Source organism: Chironomus tepperi, unplaced genomic scaffold, assembly GCF_022539635.2.
Source record: "Chironomus tepperi strain 1889 unplaced genomic scaffold, CSIRO-AGI_Ctep_v1 contig_472, whole genome shotgun sequence".
Classification (NCBI taxonomy): Eukaryota; Metazoa; Arthropoda; class Insecta; order Diptera; family Chironomidae; genus Chironomus; species Chironomus tepperi.
Window position 1 is genome coordinate 290,684 of NW_027226594.1, and position 20,485 is coordinate 311,168.

Below are 20,485 nucleotides of genomic sequence, written 5' to 3' on the forward strand. Positions count from 1 at the left end.
AAGAAACTTTTGTGTATAAAAAAAAGTGTCCTTTACACAAAAAAAGGGGAAGAATGAGTGGATTATGATAAGATATTCATTTATATCCGTGACTAAATCATGATAAAAATGAGAATTTTCACGTTAAAGTGATTGACAATTTTTTTTGAAATAAGACAAAAAGGAATAATTTGAAAGTTTTGAAAGTGAAAATAATTAAAGAATTAAAAATCAAGCATGGAGACTGACAGCTTTGACATGCGTTTTGGTGGATCTGATGGCGGCAGGAATACGTCAATGTTCAGCATAGACTCGAAGGTTTTGTCACAATGGTAAGTTTTTTACAATTCTATAACTGTTAGGGTTTTGATAACTGTTTAATCCGATACTTAAAATATAATGAATTCCTGAATTGCTCCTGGAATTCAATACAATTCAATTCCGCGATTAAACCGTAATCCGTAATTCCAAATCGTAATTTCATGAGCATCAGCTAATGCTAGTCAAATCGATAATAGTAGAATTTCCAATCGAGACTGGACAAAGACTGTAAGAGGATTTCAGTCCCATTCTAGATCTCTGTCTCAAAAATTCGTCAAATCCAAGACATTAAGATACCCCTATGCCAGAGTAACTAACCTTAAAATATGTTTATTCAACAATAAAATCCCAATAACTTTTTATAATTTATTTAACTGCTTTAAAAAATTCACTGAAATATTTCCCTTAAAAATCAATTGAATTAATTCAAAAACCAATTGAATTTGGTTTTTATTACAAAAACTAGAGCTTAAAAACATTTCATTCAAAATCACATTATCGTAAATGACAATTTCGCTTATTGACAATTTGGTTTTGTTCGACTAGAAATTTTTCATTCAATTGTTTGAAGCTTGATATTTTATGGCAATTTAATTTGATATGTAATTGAAAATGTTTATGCTGCAAAAAATATTCATTGTTAATTTTTGGTTGTTGAGTTGGCAATTATTTTTTTTGGTGAAAATTGGGATTATTAGGAATTATTAGAAGTTGCATTTTGTGTTAGAATCAGCGTTGGCAGTACTCTATTGTCGATGCCGTTTTTTGGAAGTTGTGAAATTCAGATTCACAAAAGTCCTGTTAACTTTGAATGGAAAAATACAGAGCTTGAAGTTGACTCAGATTTTGTATGAAAAAGTCGATTTGAGTTGACTCGATTCCATACAAAATTCAAGTCGACTTCGCGATCTGCAGTAAAAATTGAGAATTGAAAATTTAGGCAAAAGAAACCCAATAGAAATTTAAGATTCAAAGAATTCAGGAACGAATTCAAAATTAGAATTGAAGTTCAAATCAGAGTTCAAAGTTTGAACTCAATGAATTTTGGGCGCGAATATAAAATATAAAAGTGATTAAAATTCATTCAGGTTTTAGCTCTTAAAAAGGCAATATTTAAAGGAAGGTTGAATTGGGCTAAATCTTTAGGAAAACATCACTAAGGAACGAATTAACGTCTAAATCTAAGGAAAAATTAGCTTAAATAGTAATTTTCAGTACTAAAAATCCAGTCTTAATCTGCAATACATTTCTTATTAATTCCTTATCCTTAATTCCAACCTCAAAAATCCATTCATACCTTGCCTAACCATTACATTACTTCCCATAAGCCTCAACCTCATCCACAGTCAACGAAATAATATTAAAATCGATTTTTCATTCCGTGTAGATGGTACTCATAAACAAAACGACAAGCATTTCGTGCCTGAATACCTTCAATAATAAACGAATGGATAATGACTAATTGCGAGTGAATCTGGTGTGAATGAAAAGCTTATTGCTGCTCAATTTTTTTTCGTGTTGTTCATTTTTTTATGAGATTAATTAAATATATATAATATAGACAGAGCCTTGGTGCTGGAGAATGTTAAAGAATTTTCCATTGAATGTCATGACGATATGCCTTGAAATGGGACGAGATTGGTGGATATGAAGAAGTAGATTAATTAAAAAAAGTTGACGTTTAAATGGTAATTAATGGATAAAATTGGAGGCAGGGGTGTATTCCGGGACGGGGAGGGGCAAACCTACCCTCACCCTTCTTCAAAATATTCCTGGCTACACCTCTGACAGGAACAACTCGTTTGGATTTTTAAATGATTTTTAATGACTGATTTCGTTATTTATTCAAAATAGGCTTTAAAGCTTCAAAATTCCTCAAAACTTACAAAAAGCTTTATTTCACAATTTTTGACTTTAATTTGCCATTTTCATCTTCATAGCACAAACATAAATTCATCATTTCTACTTTGATGACTGTTTGTTGACATTTTTAATACATTTTAATGATATTTCGCATTTGCCATAAATTTTTGCTCTCAGTTTTATGCTATTTTTTGTGTGACTGAAATACACCAAAGAGCACAGCTTGTGTTTATCCACTGGTGATTGTTATGGAGAATTTATAGGTCTCATGTCAGGGAATGGGAAGTCTTAAAGTCAATTGTATCAGATAATCTTACCCTAACAATGATCATACTCTATCTAAATGAAGATAATTCTCCTTGTGTGTTGGGCTAAGAGATCATTTCATTCAACAGTAATCATAAGTTCTGTAGTTCATATAGTGATGCTCAGATTGCAATAGACTGTATCGACTACTTATTGGTTGCTGTATCAGGAATTCGGCCCAAGACTGGAGTTACTCTGGCGTAATATCTGATTAGATTAAAATCCAAAAGCAACAGTGTTGGATTTGGTTTAAATCGGCACTAAGTCAGAGTCATGCCAGCTATGCCAGTCTGGTAAAAATCGGTGGATCTATCAAAAATCCGGTCCTAGTTCAGTGTGATACTGACTTGGTATTGGATTCAGTTTAAACCCGAAACCAAGATTTGGTGCAACTTCAAACTGAATCTGACACCAGCCCAGAGTAATGTCGTCATGCTTAATGACGGATTTGGGTTGATTAACTGAATTGAGCAAATTAGTTTAACTATGCAACATTGTAAGAACAATCAAAATTTTCATCATATTCAAACCAAATTTTAAGGTTTTTTAATTGTCACACATCATATTATTCTCAATCCTTGCATATCATCGCATTAAATATTATTGCAAATGGAACAATAAAAAGCTATCATAAATTTCCTTTGGTCTTTTCATTTGTCAAAGTGGCTTCATGTTAATGTTTGCGATGAGAGAGAAAAAAATGCTTTAAAAATATTAAATTTGCAGAGCAAACTTGAAGCTGAGTGTATTGAGCTTTAAAATAGATTTTAAGTATTAATGCAGAGCTTGAGATTTGATTTGGTTTTTGTATGGAGTTGTGTCAATTCAATTTGAGTTGAGCCAACTTGAGTCGAGTCAATTCGAGTTGAATCAACTTAAGTCGAGTCAATTCGAGTTGAGTCAAATTGAGTCGAGTCAATTTGAGTTGAATCAACATGAGTTAAGGAAACTTCAGTAGAATCAATCAGAATCGACAATTTTGTAAATAATCACAACAATAAATTCTATTTTATCAAAATTATAAATCCTGAATAAAAAACATAAACAATAAAACAAAACTTTTCACAATAATCACAAAAAGTTAAAAAGAAATATCAAGAAAATATATCTCAAAACTCATTAATAAGTTAATTACACAAGAAACATTCTCTGACCGAAAAGTTTACGCTGTCGCACGTCACAAAACTGTTTAACTTTTTGCTTTTTTGTTAAAATCAAATTTACATAAAGCATTCAAAGCTCAAAATACACGCGAGAAAATATTCTGTACCTGAAAAATTTCCCGCTATTTTGTCTGATAACGCGACCTAGTTTATGCTTTATTTCCTTCTGTATATTGTGTTGTACAAATGTTGAGCATAAGCACACAATTCAAGTCCCTGTGGATTTTTATGTGACAATTGTAAATAAAAAAGTCAACAAATTTTGCTTTATTTTTTGCTTCTTATTTTGTTGTTGTGAAAAATGAAAGAATTTTTCCCGTAAGGCACAATAAATTACAAAACGCGGGCATGAACGAGAATTTAAGGCGATTAAAAATAAATATTTCTATTTTATCTTCAATCTGAATTAGACAATTTAAAGTTTTGAAGGAATTTCTTTTATCAATTCTGACAGATTTTAAATCAAAATACTTTAAAACTTTGTAGATAAATCAAGGTAATATCGTCTGCCTTTCAAATCCACCTCAACTTTATCTTAAACTCGTTAATTATTTCTTGCAAATTACGAAATGAATAAATTTTTTGCTTCTTATTTTGAGAATTTTTTGAGGGTTTGTGTATGAAATTGGAGTAAATTCGTCATTTTGTCTGGTTTTTACAGTGAGTCGAAGTGGGTTGGTAGAGGGCTGGTTCAGTACTTCGATACTTAATTAATGCGATAATGACCCTACGATATTCTGTTCAAATCTCGGCAGGAGAATATATTCAATTTTCCTTTATCGAATCAATTGAAGTGGAAAGGATATCGACAGCATTCCTTTGTGGCTACAGGCAGTAATGTCATCAAAGACAGGTGGTTCTCTGATCCCACAATAAACTTTAAGTCTACTGAGTGCAGAGGCCAGGAACACCTTCATTAGTTAAACATTTACTAACTGCGAAACGTCCTGGCGGTGCTCTGGATTTTAATGACACCATAGTGTCTCAATGATACCAATAGTGTAAGAAAATGGTGGATAATTTGACATTGAGCTATAAAGTAAGACAGGATAATTTAAATGAGATCAATGGATCCGACATCACTTGGCAATGATGATGTTTATGAGGTAATTTAACAGAAAATTTCAGATCTGTTCGTCAAAATGTGCACAAAGACAGTGTAACACTGGATTAATTGCAAATTTTGTTGAATAGTCTATCTAACCGGGGGTTGGTATCCCTCTTGTTGTCATACTAATGAACTTTTATCAGTTTTGTATCATTAAGAGTACTAAATTGCATCACTAACGTTAGTAATTTGTAATAAATCTGCAAAACTGAATCATCACCACCAAATGCGCCTTAAACCTCCATCATTACAATTCACATCCTACCGTCCAATTCTCATTTCTCCCTCTCTCTTCTTACACCTCCATTTTATTGTTTCATTTTCATTAATTGCAAAATTGGATTTGATTACAAAAAAAAAGAGAAAAAATTTTAACTTTTTCATTGAAAGGACCAACAAACTTTGGGAAGAGTCACCCCCGTCACTACCCTTGTTAATACTTTTGCCATCTTTAATTGAATTAAATTATTTTTTTTTTGCTGTTTTTATGAATTAAAAACTTTATGGCTTGATGGGCTAAAGAAAAGGGTTTGACTTGCCAATGTTTAATTTAATGGTTGATAAAAAATTAAAATTAATTGATTTTACCTTCGCGATTACGTCAGTTAAGTGTAGCTATTTGATCCTTATTATCGTGGAATTTGAGACACACAACGCTGTGTTTGGTCCATCCGATAAGAGTATCAAGTGTCCTTTCCCATTTCATTTGAAACTTTTTCGATTTTATTTTTTCATTTATAACTAATTGAAATATATTTTCTGGTGGAGATTTTAAAGATTAAATAACTCGTTAATTTCCAACAATTTAATTAATTACACTTTAATTCGCTACTCGTAATTTGATGCTATAAAATTTTCACTAGCAATATTGATGATTTTGTCTGATGTTATTAATGTTGTGGGGGAACTTTATTGATGTTACTGTATTATTTGGTAATTTTCGGTAAGTTATTGAACTGGTTTTGGTAGAGAAGGTGAATTGAGTAATGAGTTGAATGAGAAATTTTGGAAAAATTCTGAAAACTTGTAAATTACGTTAGATATTGTTTAATACAAGACATTGACACTGTTCTTCCACATTCATAGAGATAGTTTGATAAATTAATAAAGTGCTCGACATTATTGACCGAATTTTTACGTATTTTTGTCATAGATCAGTATTTAATTAGTAATAATCCGTAATAATAATTAAAATAAAACAAAAAATTGTAACGGTTTTTTAAAATTCAAAATAAGGAGGTTGTTTTTCTTGGTTGCAGCTAACTTCACGCTTGTTTACATATGAAATATGAATGAAAATTAAAACTATTAATTAGGAGATTCATCCAAGGCTGCAGGATAAAAATTGATGACCTGCAGCCTTAAAAAAGCTTTAAGTCGCAGTCGAAAACTGAAGATCTCCGAATATAAACGTAGTCTTGTGGTTCTTGGCCGAAGTCTAATATTAAGTCTCGTTATTAGTAATGATTTCAAACTAAAAGTAACTGGTCTTACTAAAAATGCGCCATAAATTTTCAAAATCCTCAACATCCAAACTACATAAATTCTTCTAAATTAAAACTTTTTAAAAGCTTTTAATTGAAAAATCTTGGAAAAATCTCTTAAAAATTGCTTTAACTTTAAGGGTTTCAGTACTTTTCCTAGAAGATAAATAACGGTAAATAACAGAATTCTTTTAAAACTGTAATTATCAACAAATCTACCTTTTAAAATCTTCATAAAAAGATGAATGAATTCCTTTCTAAGAAATAAGAACTCAGAAATCCGATCCTTTATGGTAAAAATATTTTGAAGTTATTAAAGAAATTTAAGTGAATAGTTTGAGATGTTTTCTATGAAACCAAAAATGTTTAAAACTATTGATTGAAGTGTTTTGATGATTGAAATTGAGAATTACATAATTAATTAAGAATAACGGAATTTGTAGCCGTTCCTCACAGATCCCCTAACAGAGAAAGACACCGCTTTTAGGTACCGTTGCCGTCCTCTTGAACCTTGAAATCATGCTTTTTGCCTATTACAGATCGTTACCTTATCACCTCCCCAATCCATTTCCCAACCTCCCTCATTTCATGTCAAATTACCGTTAATCGATTCCCTTCACATAACTCAAAAACTTCTTATCGATACCGCACACAATAAACTATCGAAAAGCTTCCGACATTTCGCGGACTTGTACAAATAAAGTAATTATTTTTTCGAATCCTTAAATCTTAATCTTAATGAAGACAAGGTCGTTAATATTTCATAATGTTAATGGGCAATAAACATTGGACGCTTGAAGGTTTTGGAGAATTTTGTGCTTTTTGATGGATGATTTGGTTTTTGGGAATTTTGGAGGTCGTTAAGTTAGGGTTAGGCAGGGTTGACTATTAAGTTTGACTTTGAAAATAGCTAAACAAGCAAAATTAAGGGATAGAAATGCTGTGAAGGACAGTTTAGATGCAAAAGTTTAAGATTGTTTCTTTACAATGAAGAATGGACAATGAATTTAGGATATGAGCCCTAACAGACAATGTGGATGGTCTCAAGAGCTTACCCGTCTGAAATACACTAGATGAGCATGCTTGTGAGCATTGCTCTGCTTTTAAAAAGCACTCTTTTTGCCTGCTAGAGGAGTTTGAGCTCTGAATAGATCAAAGACGCCCAAAAAGCGTTAAATGCCTAACACTGAGTGACAAAACTTCATTTTCATCAAACAATCAACATCCTTAATCACCAACATCCTCAAACACTAACGTCAACAGCCATTGTCATGAATCAACAATAAAAACTTTTCCAAATATCCAAACAAGGCTTCCCTGATCTCCACCAATTCAAGTCCAATGTCAACAAAAAAGTAAAAAGTTCGCCATACCACCAGAGACTCTCCAACTTCCTTCCGTACACAGCAATTAATATGCCTTTAAAAAACATTTATTTCTTTCTCATACTAACAATTTTTTTTATTGTGTACACAGTTGTATACTCACAATAATAATAGCTGTAATTTGTTTTCTTACATTTTTCAATGCCATTGACATAAATTTGCTTATCGTATTCGCGGCTGTCACATTCGCATTAAAATAAGAAGTGAAAAAATTTTTTGAAAGAAAATGTGTGAGCTTTTGTGCCTGCAAAATGGGAATTTAATCAATTTTAGTCAACGACTTACGTATATGGTAGTTGTACGTGGATGGTAAAGAGAGTTAATGTGCCATTTTGGTATCGTAATGAATGTACTGTATGACTCATATTGAGTTTTGTCGAATTTGAGACATATTTTAGGAAGGAATGCCTTAAATGTTGCTCATTTTAGCTTCATGGTAATTTAATGAAAGCAATTTTTGCAGCTTTGTTGTCTAACCTTCAAGGATTTTCACTTTTATAGCTTGATTACCGAGAAGTACAACGTGTTTGCTAAAGCACAGCTAAGTCGTCATATTAACGATAACCCTTGGTCTAAATTGCTCTGCTGGCACCGCGACAACTGATTTCGTCCCATTTTTATGGTGGCAAGTGTGATTCACATCCAAAATTGGTCCAAAACCGTTTAAACTAGTCTCTAAGTAGACATGAACTAGTTTTTAACCTATTATCCCGTATTATTGTCCAATTCCGACAGTGCCGCTCGGGTTTTCAATAAATTTGATTACAAAAATTTTCTACTTGGATGTTAATTTCATTAAATTTATAGCTTCACACCAAACAATAATGTGCTTTATTGAATTATGTGTTGTTAAATGATTTTGTTATGGAAAAATTGGAAAATCAATTAGATTTGAAGGAAATTGTAGACGAAGAAGACAATCAAGTCATAGACTTGCCAATATATGGCTTGATTCTAACTTAGGTTGACTTTACAAATGTAGACATAAATTTAATGCTGAAATTAAACATTTTATTTGGCACTAAAAAAGCTTTTGGTGCTTAAAATGCTCAAAAAAAGTTTAAAATTAATGAAAAGCCACAAAAAAATTCTCCTAAAATTCCAGCATTTTTCATTTAATTTCAAACAAATTCCTTCCTTTCATCTTAACAACATTATTCCTGTTCTGCAACAGAAGCAACAGTTCCTTTTTCAAACACTCAAAAATTGGAGTTGTGCCAAATTTTGTTCTACGATGAAAATTTTCTCATTCATTATGCACATTCACAATTCACAAATTGGCTTTAGCAGCCAACAATAATCACATATTCGTTTTATTTTTTTATTTCTATTCAATTCCAACTTGTATGCTTGTTTCGTGGCTTGAGTGTATAAAAAAGAGAACCAGGCATGCAATTACCGAGGAATGTTGGCAGTGTAGCTTTTATTTTCGGTTTAGTTCGAGCTTGCAGGTTGCGCATTAAAAAAATCATTTATTTTGATCATAAATCTCGTATAAATTAACTTTTCACGGATGATTACTGGTTAGATTTACATGGTTTGGAGTTAATTTGATGTTTTGTAACTTACCTAAGGGAGTAGTTATGAGGTTAGAGCTGATTAATCTCAAAAAGATTTTGTTTCGATGACAAAAACATTTAATTCATTATTTTTAACTTTTCTTTGATTCTATTCACTATTTTCCTTTTTGAATCGATCTTTTGTGCTTTAGTCTTCCTTTATTAATATCCTTTTAACTGATTTAAGCTTAAAAACCACTAAAATTAATTGAAAATCACTTAAAATGCTTATTTTTTCAATTGTACGGATTAAAATAATCCGATCACCCTGAAGTTGACTCCAAGTTTCGATAAGCTCAACGAAATATAATCTGAATTTCTAAGTACCGTTAAATTGAGAAAACAAAGGTAATGATCCATTTAAAACGTTCCTTATTATGAAAACACGCCTTTTATCGTTGCAAACCTGCATTTTCTGATCCTAATCGTGGCATAAAAAAGCATAAAACTTGCAAATCACATTTTCCACAGATGCAATTATTAAAATATAAATCAAGCCACTCACTTGCCATGTACAGCATATTTAAAAGTAGAGACTAAATTTAATTAGATTTTATGATGCAAATAATTGTATTCCATATTTTTCCTCCTTTCTCCTTGTGCATACCTAATAGAATGTTTAGCGGAACAATTAAAAAATCATTTTGCATATTTAATGTTGTTTGTTTTTATGCTGCATAGATGAAATAAGAAAAAAAATAATAAAATTTATAAGCTCTTTTTTACTGAATATTTAATTAAATGTGTTTAGATTGAATCGGAATTGTTAAAATGATATTAAAAGGTAATCATGGAAATTGTTTTGTTTTCAAGCTTTTTGTTATTAAATTAGAATTTATGGATTTTGAGTACTGGAAGGATTGGAGTGAAATTTGGTGGGAATTTGGATTGAATTTTGGAGAATTTTGTGGATTGATTTGCATTTTTAGAAATTAGAAAAAGTCCTGGAAATTTCAGATTTACTGTTCAAAATGGATGGAGGAGGGGCTGATCCCTTCCTATATACTCCCCTTCATGACAATTATCAATTCCAAGTCCACTTCTTAAACACCAACCATCTTCCTCCTATGAGCTCCTTGTACTCAACTCACCTGATCTTTACCTAAATCTTATCACAATATTTTTGCACAAATTCTCCAAATTACATACATATTTAAATAAGAGCTTAATATAAATAGATATCATACAACCAAAATTATTTCAATCCTCCCCATAATAAAGCTATTCAACAAGTTAATTACATAAATGTAGATTTAGCCAACATGCATAGTTTTGACAATTTCTAGCATCCACAAAGTTTTGTATTATCAAATTCCATACATAAGTAAATTTAATTACATAAATAATTCATTGAGATTGTTGCCCGAGTGACACAAATGCAGAAGGTTACGACATGGACTGTAGAAGATTTCGACAAACCTCTTTTAACGTTCGATGAAAGTTGCTTATTTTTGGCAGCTAAATCGTAGCCAAACAGAGGCGACTTCTATTTGGTATTAACAAATGAGGCTAAGTGGAGCATTTAAGATTCCGTGACGTAGCTTTTAAAGTTCCGTGTCGGAGCCTTAAAAAGTCCGTAACGGAGCCTTAAAGATTCCGTGACCGAGCCATTAAAAATCCTTGACGGAGTCTTTAAAATTCCATGACATAGCCTTTAAAGTTCCCTGACGGAACCTTCTTCGATTGTGTCGCTCGGGTGCTTATTATGCAGTACAAGATTGTATGTTTAAAATTAGTTGATATAAAAATATTTGAGAATTTTAATGAAAATGTAATCAGAATTTGAAATCTTGTTAAAGCAGGAATGCAGTCTTAAAGCATTTGTAAGATACAGCATCTACCCGAGCATAATGGGGAAACAATTTTGTGGGGAATGTTTTTCCCTCATCCGAATTCCTTTTCTCTCGGTCGAATTACTTTATCCTCTCCCAAGTTGTATTCCTTTCGTTCAAGTTGCTTCCCCTCTTCCGAGTAGTTTTCCTCTCAATCGAGTTACTTTTCCCTCGTCCGAGTGATTTTCTCTTCGTCCAAATTGTCTTGCCCTCGGCCGAGCAGCATAAATGAAGAAAAGCTCCACAAAAGCCAAACTGAGGCACATTTCATTTGGTGTTGATAAAAATTGAAAATTTGGTGTGAATATGAAAGAGCTTTGCGTGGATCCTTTAAAAGTTCCTATGCAGAACTTTCTTCATTTGTAGCACTCGGAGTAACTCACCCCAACTCCTAATCAAACATATTCTATATATTCATTCTCAAAAAATCCTCAAAAATCCCATCCGACCATTAGCAATCTAAACTTTTCTACAACCAAACTCTCCACAAAACACCTCAAAAATCCTTGAAGAACTATTAAAATTGAACTAAAAAATTCCCACATCCACAGACACTTAAAAAAAAGCTCTCTCATGTTTAGGTATTAACATAAACATATAAAATGAAAATGAATATTTAAAGTACAAACTCACATAATATTTGTACAATAAACTTTAAATTATATGAACGGGAATGAGCATTCGTGCTTCATTTACTCATTTTACTGTTCATGATAACATGCATAAGCTTAAAACTCATCTCATATGTGTGTATATATGTTTGTCTATTTCATAATAAATTTATGCTGCATTTTATAAAATTGTATATCTGGAGGGGGTAAGTGTATCACTTGAACATGAAGAAGTTTCATGCTTCGAAAGAGGATTATGATAGTTTTATTGCAATTTAAAATGTTCATATTGCTTGTAAAAAGCTTTATATGATGGTGCCATTAACGTAAACTCTTGATATCTCTCATTATTATCATGCTTCATAGAATGACACAAACCATTTGAAAATTATTTCAAATTTTATGGATTTTCGCATCAAAAATTTTTTTGGTTAATGTAATTTTGATGGTTGGTATTCCTGTAGATTGCTCATTTACAGTTTTCGTATTAAAATTCTCTGTTTCAATATTGACATGTGAAAAAGTTTTCTTTACTCATGAAAATTAAATTTGATGATGTGGATATTAGGGATTATGGAAAGATATGAAGTTTTAATTTTGTGTGAAATTGAGATTGAAAATTGAGACTGAAAATCATAATCACTTACTGGTACACTTACTTAATTACCAGAATTGAGAGTTGATATCGTGCTTTTAGATTTGAAATAGTCAAAAATTTTGCAAGGTCAAAGGCAATACCTTTCTCAATGGCCATCCAAATCAACACTGCTAGAACCATGCTCCGATGTTAAGTCTTGGTTACTACCAGAGCTCGAAGTCGACTCGACTCGAAATCTACTCGGTGTTTTTTGCTAGACTAATGTCGAAAGGACTCGACTTCGAGCTCTGGCTATTTCAAAAAGCTTTCCATCCGACTCCACTGCTGGCATTATCACAAAGTCTCGTACAAATTATCCGTTTTCGCATCTAACTGATATTCTTTTAGAAACGTCCTAAGCTATGTTGCTTTTGAAGCTCTAGGACATCTTTCCCTTTGAGGAAACTAACCTAATATCTACTAAAACGACTGTTTGTATTGTGATGTTCAAACTATGATCCCCAAAACACTTCACACACATCTTGATGAGAACATACTTTATCTTTACTTCCTTCGCTTGCCATACAGATCAAGTGTGATCCATGGCATCCTTCAGTTGGAGCCTGATGCGAAACGTTTCAAAAAACGTTATTAAGACTTTATACTAAGTTACACAATCCGAAGTCACGAAGTTGACAATGCAACTTTGCGTCTTAGCGTTATGGAGGTTATGAGCCGCCTTTTTACTGCATATGATTCAGAAAAGGACAGGTAGAAAGTTTATCCTTTACTGAGTGTCGAACCCATCTACCGCTTGATTACTCACTTCCTTACCTACTGGAACCATACTCGAACTTGGATCCTAGGTTGCTCCAAATTCTCAGTTTTGACATCAAACTGGCCATGTTGCTCTTGGCTCTAATTAGGTACCGAAGTACAAAACCATTCCACCACCAAGCCTCGTCGACTCACAAATCGAACATAAATCCCCTAAAAGTATTTCACACTCTCATTACTAAATTAATCAAAATCATCCCCTATTTGTTCATAAAACTATATGAAAAACATTGTATATTTATTATGAAATGATATTATCACTCATGTAAATTTAACCATAATAACCACAAAATTAATTAATTACATTTCAAAATAAAAAAAGTCTTTTTGTTTGTCATTATAATAAATAGTAAATTCATCTAGAATATTTGACGTGTATATTTATGGGAATTTTAATTGCCAGTATCAATAGCTAAAGCAGAATTTTCGGTTCGATTGTTTTTTAAACAATAAATTTTAATTAGTTATTTTTTAATGAGATTCGAATTTTTGATGATGGAAATGTCTGATTTGAAGGTTTTTATACACAAAATCGGGGAATCCGTAGTTGACGATTAGAAATTCAGGTATTTTAGTGATTTGCCGTGGAATTTTCTATCCTAGTAATACGTTTCCGAGCGATACAAGTAGAAGTGAGTCTGTCGAGGTTGCCTTTAGTCTCATCAAGTGTCCATGAGACATTCAAAGCTGCCAAAGCTTCTATTAGCAGCAAATAAGCTTCTTCTTAATTTAGCAGCCCTTTAGAAGCCTTATAGAAACGATATTGTAACAAGCAGCCATTCCAAAGCCTTCAACACAGCTATCGCTCGGTACCAAATCCTTAATCTCCTCTAATTCAACAAAACATCTAAAATATACAAACAAAGTAACTAAAACAACAAAACAGGCAGTTACAGCTCTCATAATATTTATACCCGACAGCATTATTTACATTATTGATCCATTAATTATGGTATGATAATTAAATGATAATAACTTGATAATTATTGTGGCATAAACAGCTTGCCATTTTAATTCCTTCCATCACTTTTTTATTTCATTTAAATCAACCAATCTGTTGCTGCTCGACACGACTTAACAGAAAAGTTTTTTTTTACATTGATGGGAAAAGAAGCCGTTGGGGCTTTTTAATACTGTGTTGTTTTTAAGTTCAGAAATTGTAGAGATCAAGGGGGTTTGAGACTTTGGTTGGATGTTGAGCGTAGAGTTAGTTACTCATGGGGGCTTAAAGCTTTGAACGGTATATAGTAGTAAGGCTCTCTTACTTAGATTAACTACTAGATTGCAGCTTTGTATTCTAAATGGAAGATATGTGTCATTAAGACCTGCCAGTGCAGGAAAGGAGCCAAAAATTTCCCATTTTCCGTCCTTGTCCGATATCGTTGTTGTCCGATCTCGTCGTAGTCCGATCTCGTCGTTGTCCGATCTCGTCGTTGTCCGATCTTGTCGTTGTCCAATCTCGTCGTTGTCCGATCTCGTCGTTGTCCGATCTTGTCGTTGTCCGATCTCGTCGTTGTCCGATCTTGTCGTTGTCCGATCTCGTCGTTGTCCGATCTCGTCGTTGTCTGATCTCGTCGTAGTCCGATTTCGTCGTTGTCCGATCTTGTCGTTGTCCGATCCCGTTGTTGTCCGATCTCGTTGTTGTCCGATCTCGTCGTTGTCTGATCTCGTCGTTGTCCGATCTTGTCGTTGTCCGATCCCGTATCCCAGAAGTCTTGCAACTTCAGAAAATCGTGAAAATCTAGTCAATAATAGAATCTTAGTCAAGAAAGGTCAGTATTCGAATAAATCTAGTTAATAGGTTAGATCTTTCACTAGATATACCTAGTGATTAAGTGTTCTCGAAATTTCAGCCTCGACCTTAATTTTGGAAGCCTATACGACATGCATAGCTAATGCTTTCAATCCCAAATCTCCCCCTGACCTCTACCACTCTCCTTCCAATTTACTACGAATAATAATAAATTTTCTCTTCGTCACGATGAAAATTAAATTTTCTTCGAAAGCGAATTAATTTTCATGCAATAATTAATTAATTTATAAAAACCGGACGAGATTGACTTTTTTAAGCGGAATGAAAAAAATTTCACACAGTTGTTGACTGGCTTCCGTTCTGTGCCAGACGATAATGAAATCAACAAAGTTAGTAATTTTATTATGAAGGGGGAATTAAATTTGTAATTTTTTAGGTTAAAGACGATGGTTTTTTTGGATGTGAGGAATAAGTTGATGGATTAAGGGATTTAGATACTTAAAATTGGTAGCTTCTATCCAGACTCTATAAACACAGTATAATTCATAGAGTCATAAGTTCCATTTTTCATATAATATTTCATAGATGCCGCAAATCTGTATTTTCCACCCGGTAAGAATGCCACCATAGCTTTATCAATTGTTGCATTTTCAACACGAATCGTTCCTTGCCATGGACAATTTAAAATTATTTGAAAATTTTTCTTCATAACATTTCCTAGAGCTTTGATGAGTGAATTCTGAAAGGCTTTGCTTTTTGGGAGTAGCGTGCAGAAGTCGATGCTTGGTGATTTCAATAATTGATGGTATTTTCCATTATTTACTTTCGATAGGATTGCGTCTATCTAAAATTGATGTAAAATCGATTAAAAATGACGTTAACACTGCGTTTAACTTATTTAAAATCATATTTTGTATGTATCATCTTACCTCAATCTTATAAATTGGCTCTAAAATTTTAGCCACCAATGTAACAGTAAGGTCGCTAACCCAACACTTCTCAATAATTAATGACACGTTATTAGTGTAGCAGTTGTCGATTTTTTTCAAACTCACAGATCCACAATGAAATTCCAAAAAATTATTGAATATTATTAAAACTATAATGGTGCTCTTCATTGTGAGCTTTCAAATAATGGGAACTAAATAAAATTCAGTTCAGGAAGTCAAATAATAATTTTTGAAAATTATTATCTATTTACATACTGAATTTTGGTAATTTAGGCTGCATAATTATTGAGTTAATTGCATGAAATTGCTGAAATTATATATAATATTGGTGATTTTTTTAGTACATTCAGTTTGCACAGTTCGATATTCATTTTAAAGACAATTCAGATCAAATTTAGATAGCAAAGAACCAAAAAGCAATTCCATTTAGACAGTATAAACGTGATTTCATCTTCAAAATCAAATCATTGATAGAAAATGCTGAATAAAATATAAAATTCCGAGCTACACAAAAGCTTCGTGTCGGAACCTTAAAAGCTTCATGTCGGAACCTTAAAAGCTTCGTGTCGGAACCTTAAAAGCTTCGTGTCTGAACCTTAAAAGCTTTGTGTCGGAACCTTAAAAGCTTTGTGTCGGAACTTTAAAAGCTTCGTGTTGGAACCTTAAAAGCTTCGTGTCGGAACCTAAACACTTTCGTTTCGGAACCTTAAAAGCTTCATGTCCGTACCTTAAAAGCTTTGTGTCCGTACCTTAAAAGCTTTGTGTCGGAACCTTAAAAGCTTTGTGTCGGAACCTTAAAAGCTTTGTGTCGGAACCTTAAAAGCTTTGTGTCGGAACCTTAAAAGCTTTGTGTCAGAACCTTAAAAGCTTCGTGTCGGAACATTAAAAGCTTCATGTCGGAACTTTAAAAGCTTCATGTCGGAACCTTAAAAGCTTCGTGTCGGAACCTTAAAAGCTTTGTAGCGGAGCCATTTTTATTTGTGTCCCTCGGGAACACTTGTGGATTTTTCATTAAATTTTCAATAACAGCCAAAATAGATGAGTAAATTCGATTAAATCAACTAAAAAACAGAACTATCATCATTTGCAAATATTCTGGATTTTTTCAATTCAATGCAATTGTTAACATCAATTTTATGTTTCCAAAATACAATCAGTTTCCATTTTCCAACCATATTTCCTCAAAATATGCTGAAAACAGCACAAAAATACTTTCCGGAAGTGTAAAAAAAGTTTACAAAAAAAAGCATCAAAAATCAACATGAACAACATTTAATAATGAAATCACAGGATTAATATCCGCTCAATGAATTGAACAACTGAAAAAAATATTGCAAAAAAAGCTGAAATCAGTGCTAGAGACATCATTGTGTACACTCATGTTTATGCTATGTATCCATACATATTTTACATCCGGATAACGATTTCTCTTTCTTTTTTCAAATGGATGCTTTTAATAGAGTAATTTTGCCTAATGGAAATGTTCATTGAGGAATTGGGGTGTGCGAAAACGTATGAAGGTGGATTATTGATATTATTTTTATTGTTATTGTTGAGTTTATGTCGGAAATCCGATGGTCATATGAAGCACTTGAATGTGCTTACATGATGAAAAAAAAAAGGTTAGGCTGATGCTGATGTTGAAGAAAAAAAGGCTTTATTGAAAAGAAGAAGAAGATTTTTACGGCTTTAATGTCTTTCTTAAGCATATTTAGATTGTTTTGGATTGTATCATAATGATTTGATGCTGAATTTCAATGATAAATTGGGAAAATGCTCATCTTTCCTTTTCTCAACTCAATTTGAAGAATTGCTTGCTCACTGCTTTGGAATAGTTTGCAATTGATTTAAATTCTTTAACTTTTTCAATTTTCTATAAATCAATGCTCAAACTTTAGATGTGAGACCACGTGTTTTTGAATTTTAGTGATAAATTTAAAACAGCACTCTAAATTTGTGTGCAAAATCGTTAATTTAATTAAGAATTGGGAAAATTTTCATTTTATTTATTCTGGATTCCGATTATTCAAGAGATGCTTGAAGTTTTTGAACTATCGCTTGCTCACTGTCATAGAATAGTTTCCAATTGATAGAAATTCTGCAACTTGTTGGATCTTTCATAAATCAATGCTTAAACTTTCGATGTGAGACCACGTGTTTTAAATTTAAAGCGTTAAATTTGAAACAAAGCTTTAAATTTTTGAGTAAAATCGTCAGTATTGTCAACATCTTTATATTTTACGCAACAAATCATCGCATACCTTTAAGAAATAAATGAATTGCTTCTAAAATTCATCATTTTCTGAGAATCATATTGACTTGTCATGATCCCAAAAGATTAAAAGCTCACAAAAAAATGTGTAAAATGTATACCTCGTTAAACAGAAAAATTTGTAGCTTTGTCACATACTTCTAAAGAATGTCAACAAATCTGACATTTTCAGGAAAAAAATTTAAGCAGTAAATAGAAAACGAAAACCATGAAAACCTCAGCCACGGTGAAAAAAATTTTAAATAACAAAAATAAATTTTCCTTCATTTTCTGAACATTGATAACCTTTACAGAACGGTGACAGTAAGTGCCATAAATTTTCTTTTCGATAAAGTTATAAACTCACAGTCGACATGAAGCAGTAGCTAAAATAGAAACTTGTTAGAGTGTGAGTTTGAATTCAAAAAGGCAGGCTTTTTTTGTGTGCTCATTTAATACAGCGGCTGTTGCCATTCTATATGCTTTTTTATTATTATTACATATTTTTTTGCTTTCCTTTTTCTTCCTCACCTTCCGTCACTTTCAACCATTGTGTCAGGTGTGCTGAACATATGAAAGGATAAGAAAATGTTGAATATTAAAAGTATTTTTAAATGGTGTGGGAGGAAGTTGAGGAGTGAATTGATTAATTGAATTTGGAAATTTTGTGAGATATTACCGACATTCTAAATTGAAAATTCGCTGAGATTCTGTCCTAATTTGCAGTAACTCTGCTAAAGATCCGTCAGTTAAGACAGAATTTTTTAAAATTCCGTCTTTATTCACATTAAGTCTGTCATTTAAATTGAATTCTCGTTGCCTTTCTGGTTTTATTCTGTCTTAAATTGCATTTCGGCTTAAATTCGGATAAAAATCTGCCTTAATTTGCAATAAATCCGACAGAAATCTGCCTTTTAAGAATTAAAATTCGGTTCAAATTTGCTATTCTCTAAAAATCTGCCATTTAAGACTGAATATTTGATATTATTCTTCTTTTATTTCGGCTAATATTCTGCCTTAATTTGCAGAAAATCCGCTAGAAATCTGCCTTTTTTAATGAACTCAAAATTCTGTTTAAAATCTCCACAGACATAATTTTAAGATAAGAACCTTTACAGCTATAAATTAAGCAATATCCACCAACTTTCCATCACATTTGTTGATATGCCTTCAACACACTAAAAGCCCCTTTAATCCCCTGACAAAATGACCCACAAAAAAAATATTATAATCCACAATCCCCTCAGCATGCTAAACAGATAAAACAGAATCAGTAATTGTAATAAATCTTTTCGCCAGCTTTTTTTCATGGTTTTCATTCCTCGATTTATGCCATTACAATTTTTTATGTTTCATATAATAAATATATTTACAAAATCAACAGCAGTAGATATGAATAAAAGTTGAAGGTAGCAAGGCTCAAGCATAAAAAAAGAAACTGCGATGAAAATAAATTGCCTTTTAAAATTGATTTTTACGTCTTGTTATGGATAAAATTTATGGCATTGAAATATGGTGCGCGTGGTGGTGAGATTTCAAATGAAGTCTAGGCTCTGAGAAAATAATTTACGAAATAAATAAGCTCCAACAAAAAAATTAACGTCTAGACTTGTTAAAGTGAAATCTGTGAGGAACATGTGTGGTTGAGATTTTATTTTTTGTTGGTTTTTTGAAAGAAAATTGTGAAAAAAATTTATTTGATGACTTTTGTTGAGTTTGAATATTTTTAATGAGTTTTTGAGGCACTTGATAATGACATTCAATATTTACAATGCTGTGTATTTAAAAAATGTCTTTATATATACAAGCTATATAGCTCTTGGTGATTTGAAGAGCTTGAATACATTTATACTCAGCATTCAGTTGCGTAGCTAGAGGAAGATGAAGATCAAGGCTGAGTCTTAGACTTTTAATGTTAGATTTTAGCCCAGAAGACACACAGCATATAAATAACCTAGAATCTAGTTTCTGGAACCTAGTGAGACTATGCAGGGTCAGATTCAATGAAATTTAGTTTTAGACAGATTTAAGTCGATCTGGAACCAGACTTTCGTTCATTTCTTCGTCGTGTGGGTTCTAAATTATATAGCTACAACCATTCATTGGGTCTCAGGCTTATCAACAGTTTAATAGGATTCAGTAGGATTCAAACGTCGAGGTGGTTCAAACTCACGTTGTGAGTCGAGGTGGCTCGGTGGCGGAATGGTTTAGTACTTCGGTACATAATTATTGCAACACCGATCTAGCGACCATGGGTTCGAGACTCGGCATGGGAAATTTTTCACATGTCCTTTTTCGAATCATATGTAGTGGAAACGCGGCTCACAGCCTTCCTTTGAAGGCTACAGGCAGTAATGTCATCAAAGAAGTGGTTCGGATTCCACTATAAACTGTAGGTCTAGGTTTGAGCGAGAGATCTGTGCGAATCCTCCCTCGTTAAACTCCCAATAGCCATGAAACGCATATAAACGCGCAGCTATGGACCTTAAGGTCTGCAATGCTAATG

At 32.5% G+C, this 20,485-nt stretch overlaps 1 protein-coding gene across 1 annotated transcript in view; it reads left to right on the forward strand.

Annotated features, from left to right (window-relative positions):
• The first annotated feature begins 232 nt into the window (after positions 1-232).
• Positions 233-20,485, forward strand: part of mAChR-B (muscarinic acetylcholine receptor) — a 67,609-nt gene continuing 47,356 nt past the window's right edge. The window contains exon 1 of the mRNA XM_070651971.1: positions 233-311. Coding sequence (XP_070508072.1) covers positions 238-311 — 74 coding nt within the window. The 5' untranslated portion in view covers positions 233-237. The remainder of the gene's footprint in view (positions 312-20,485) is intronic.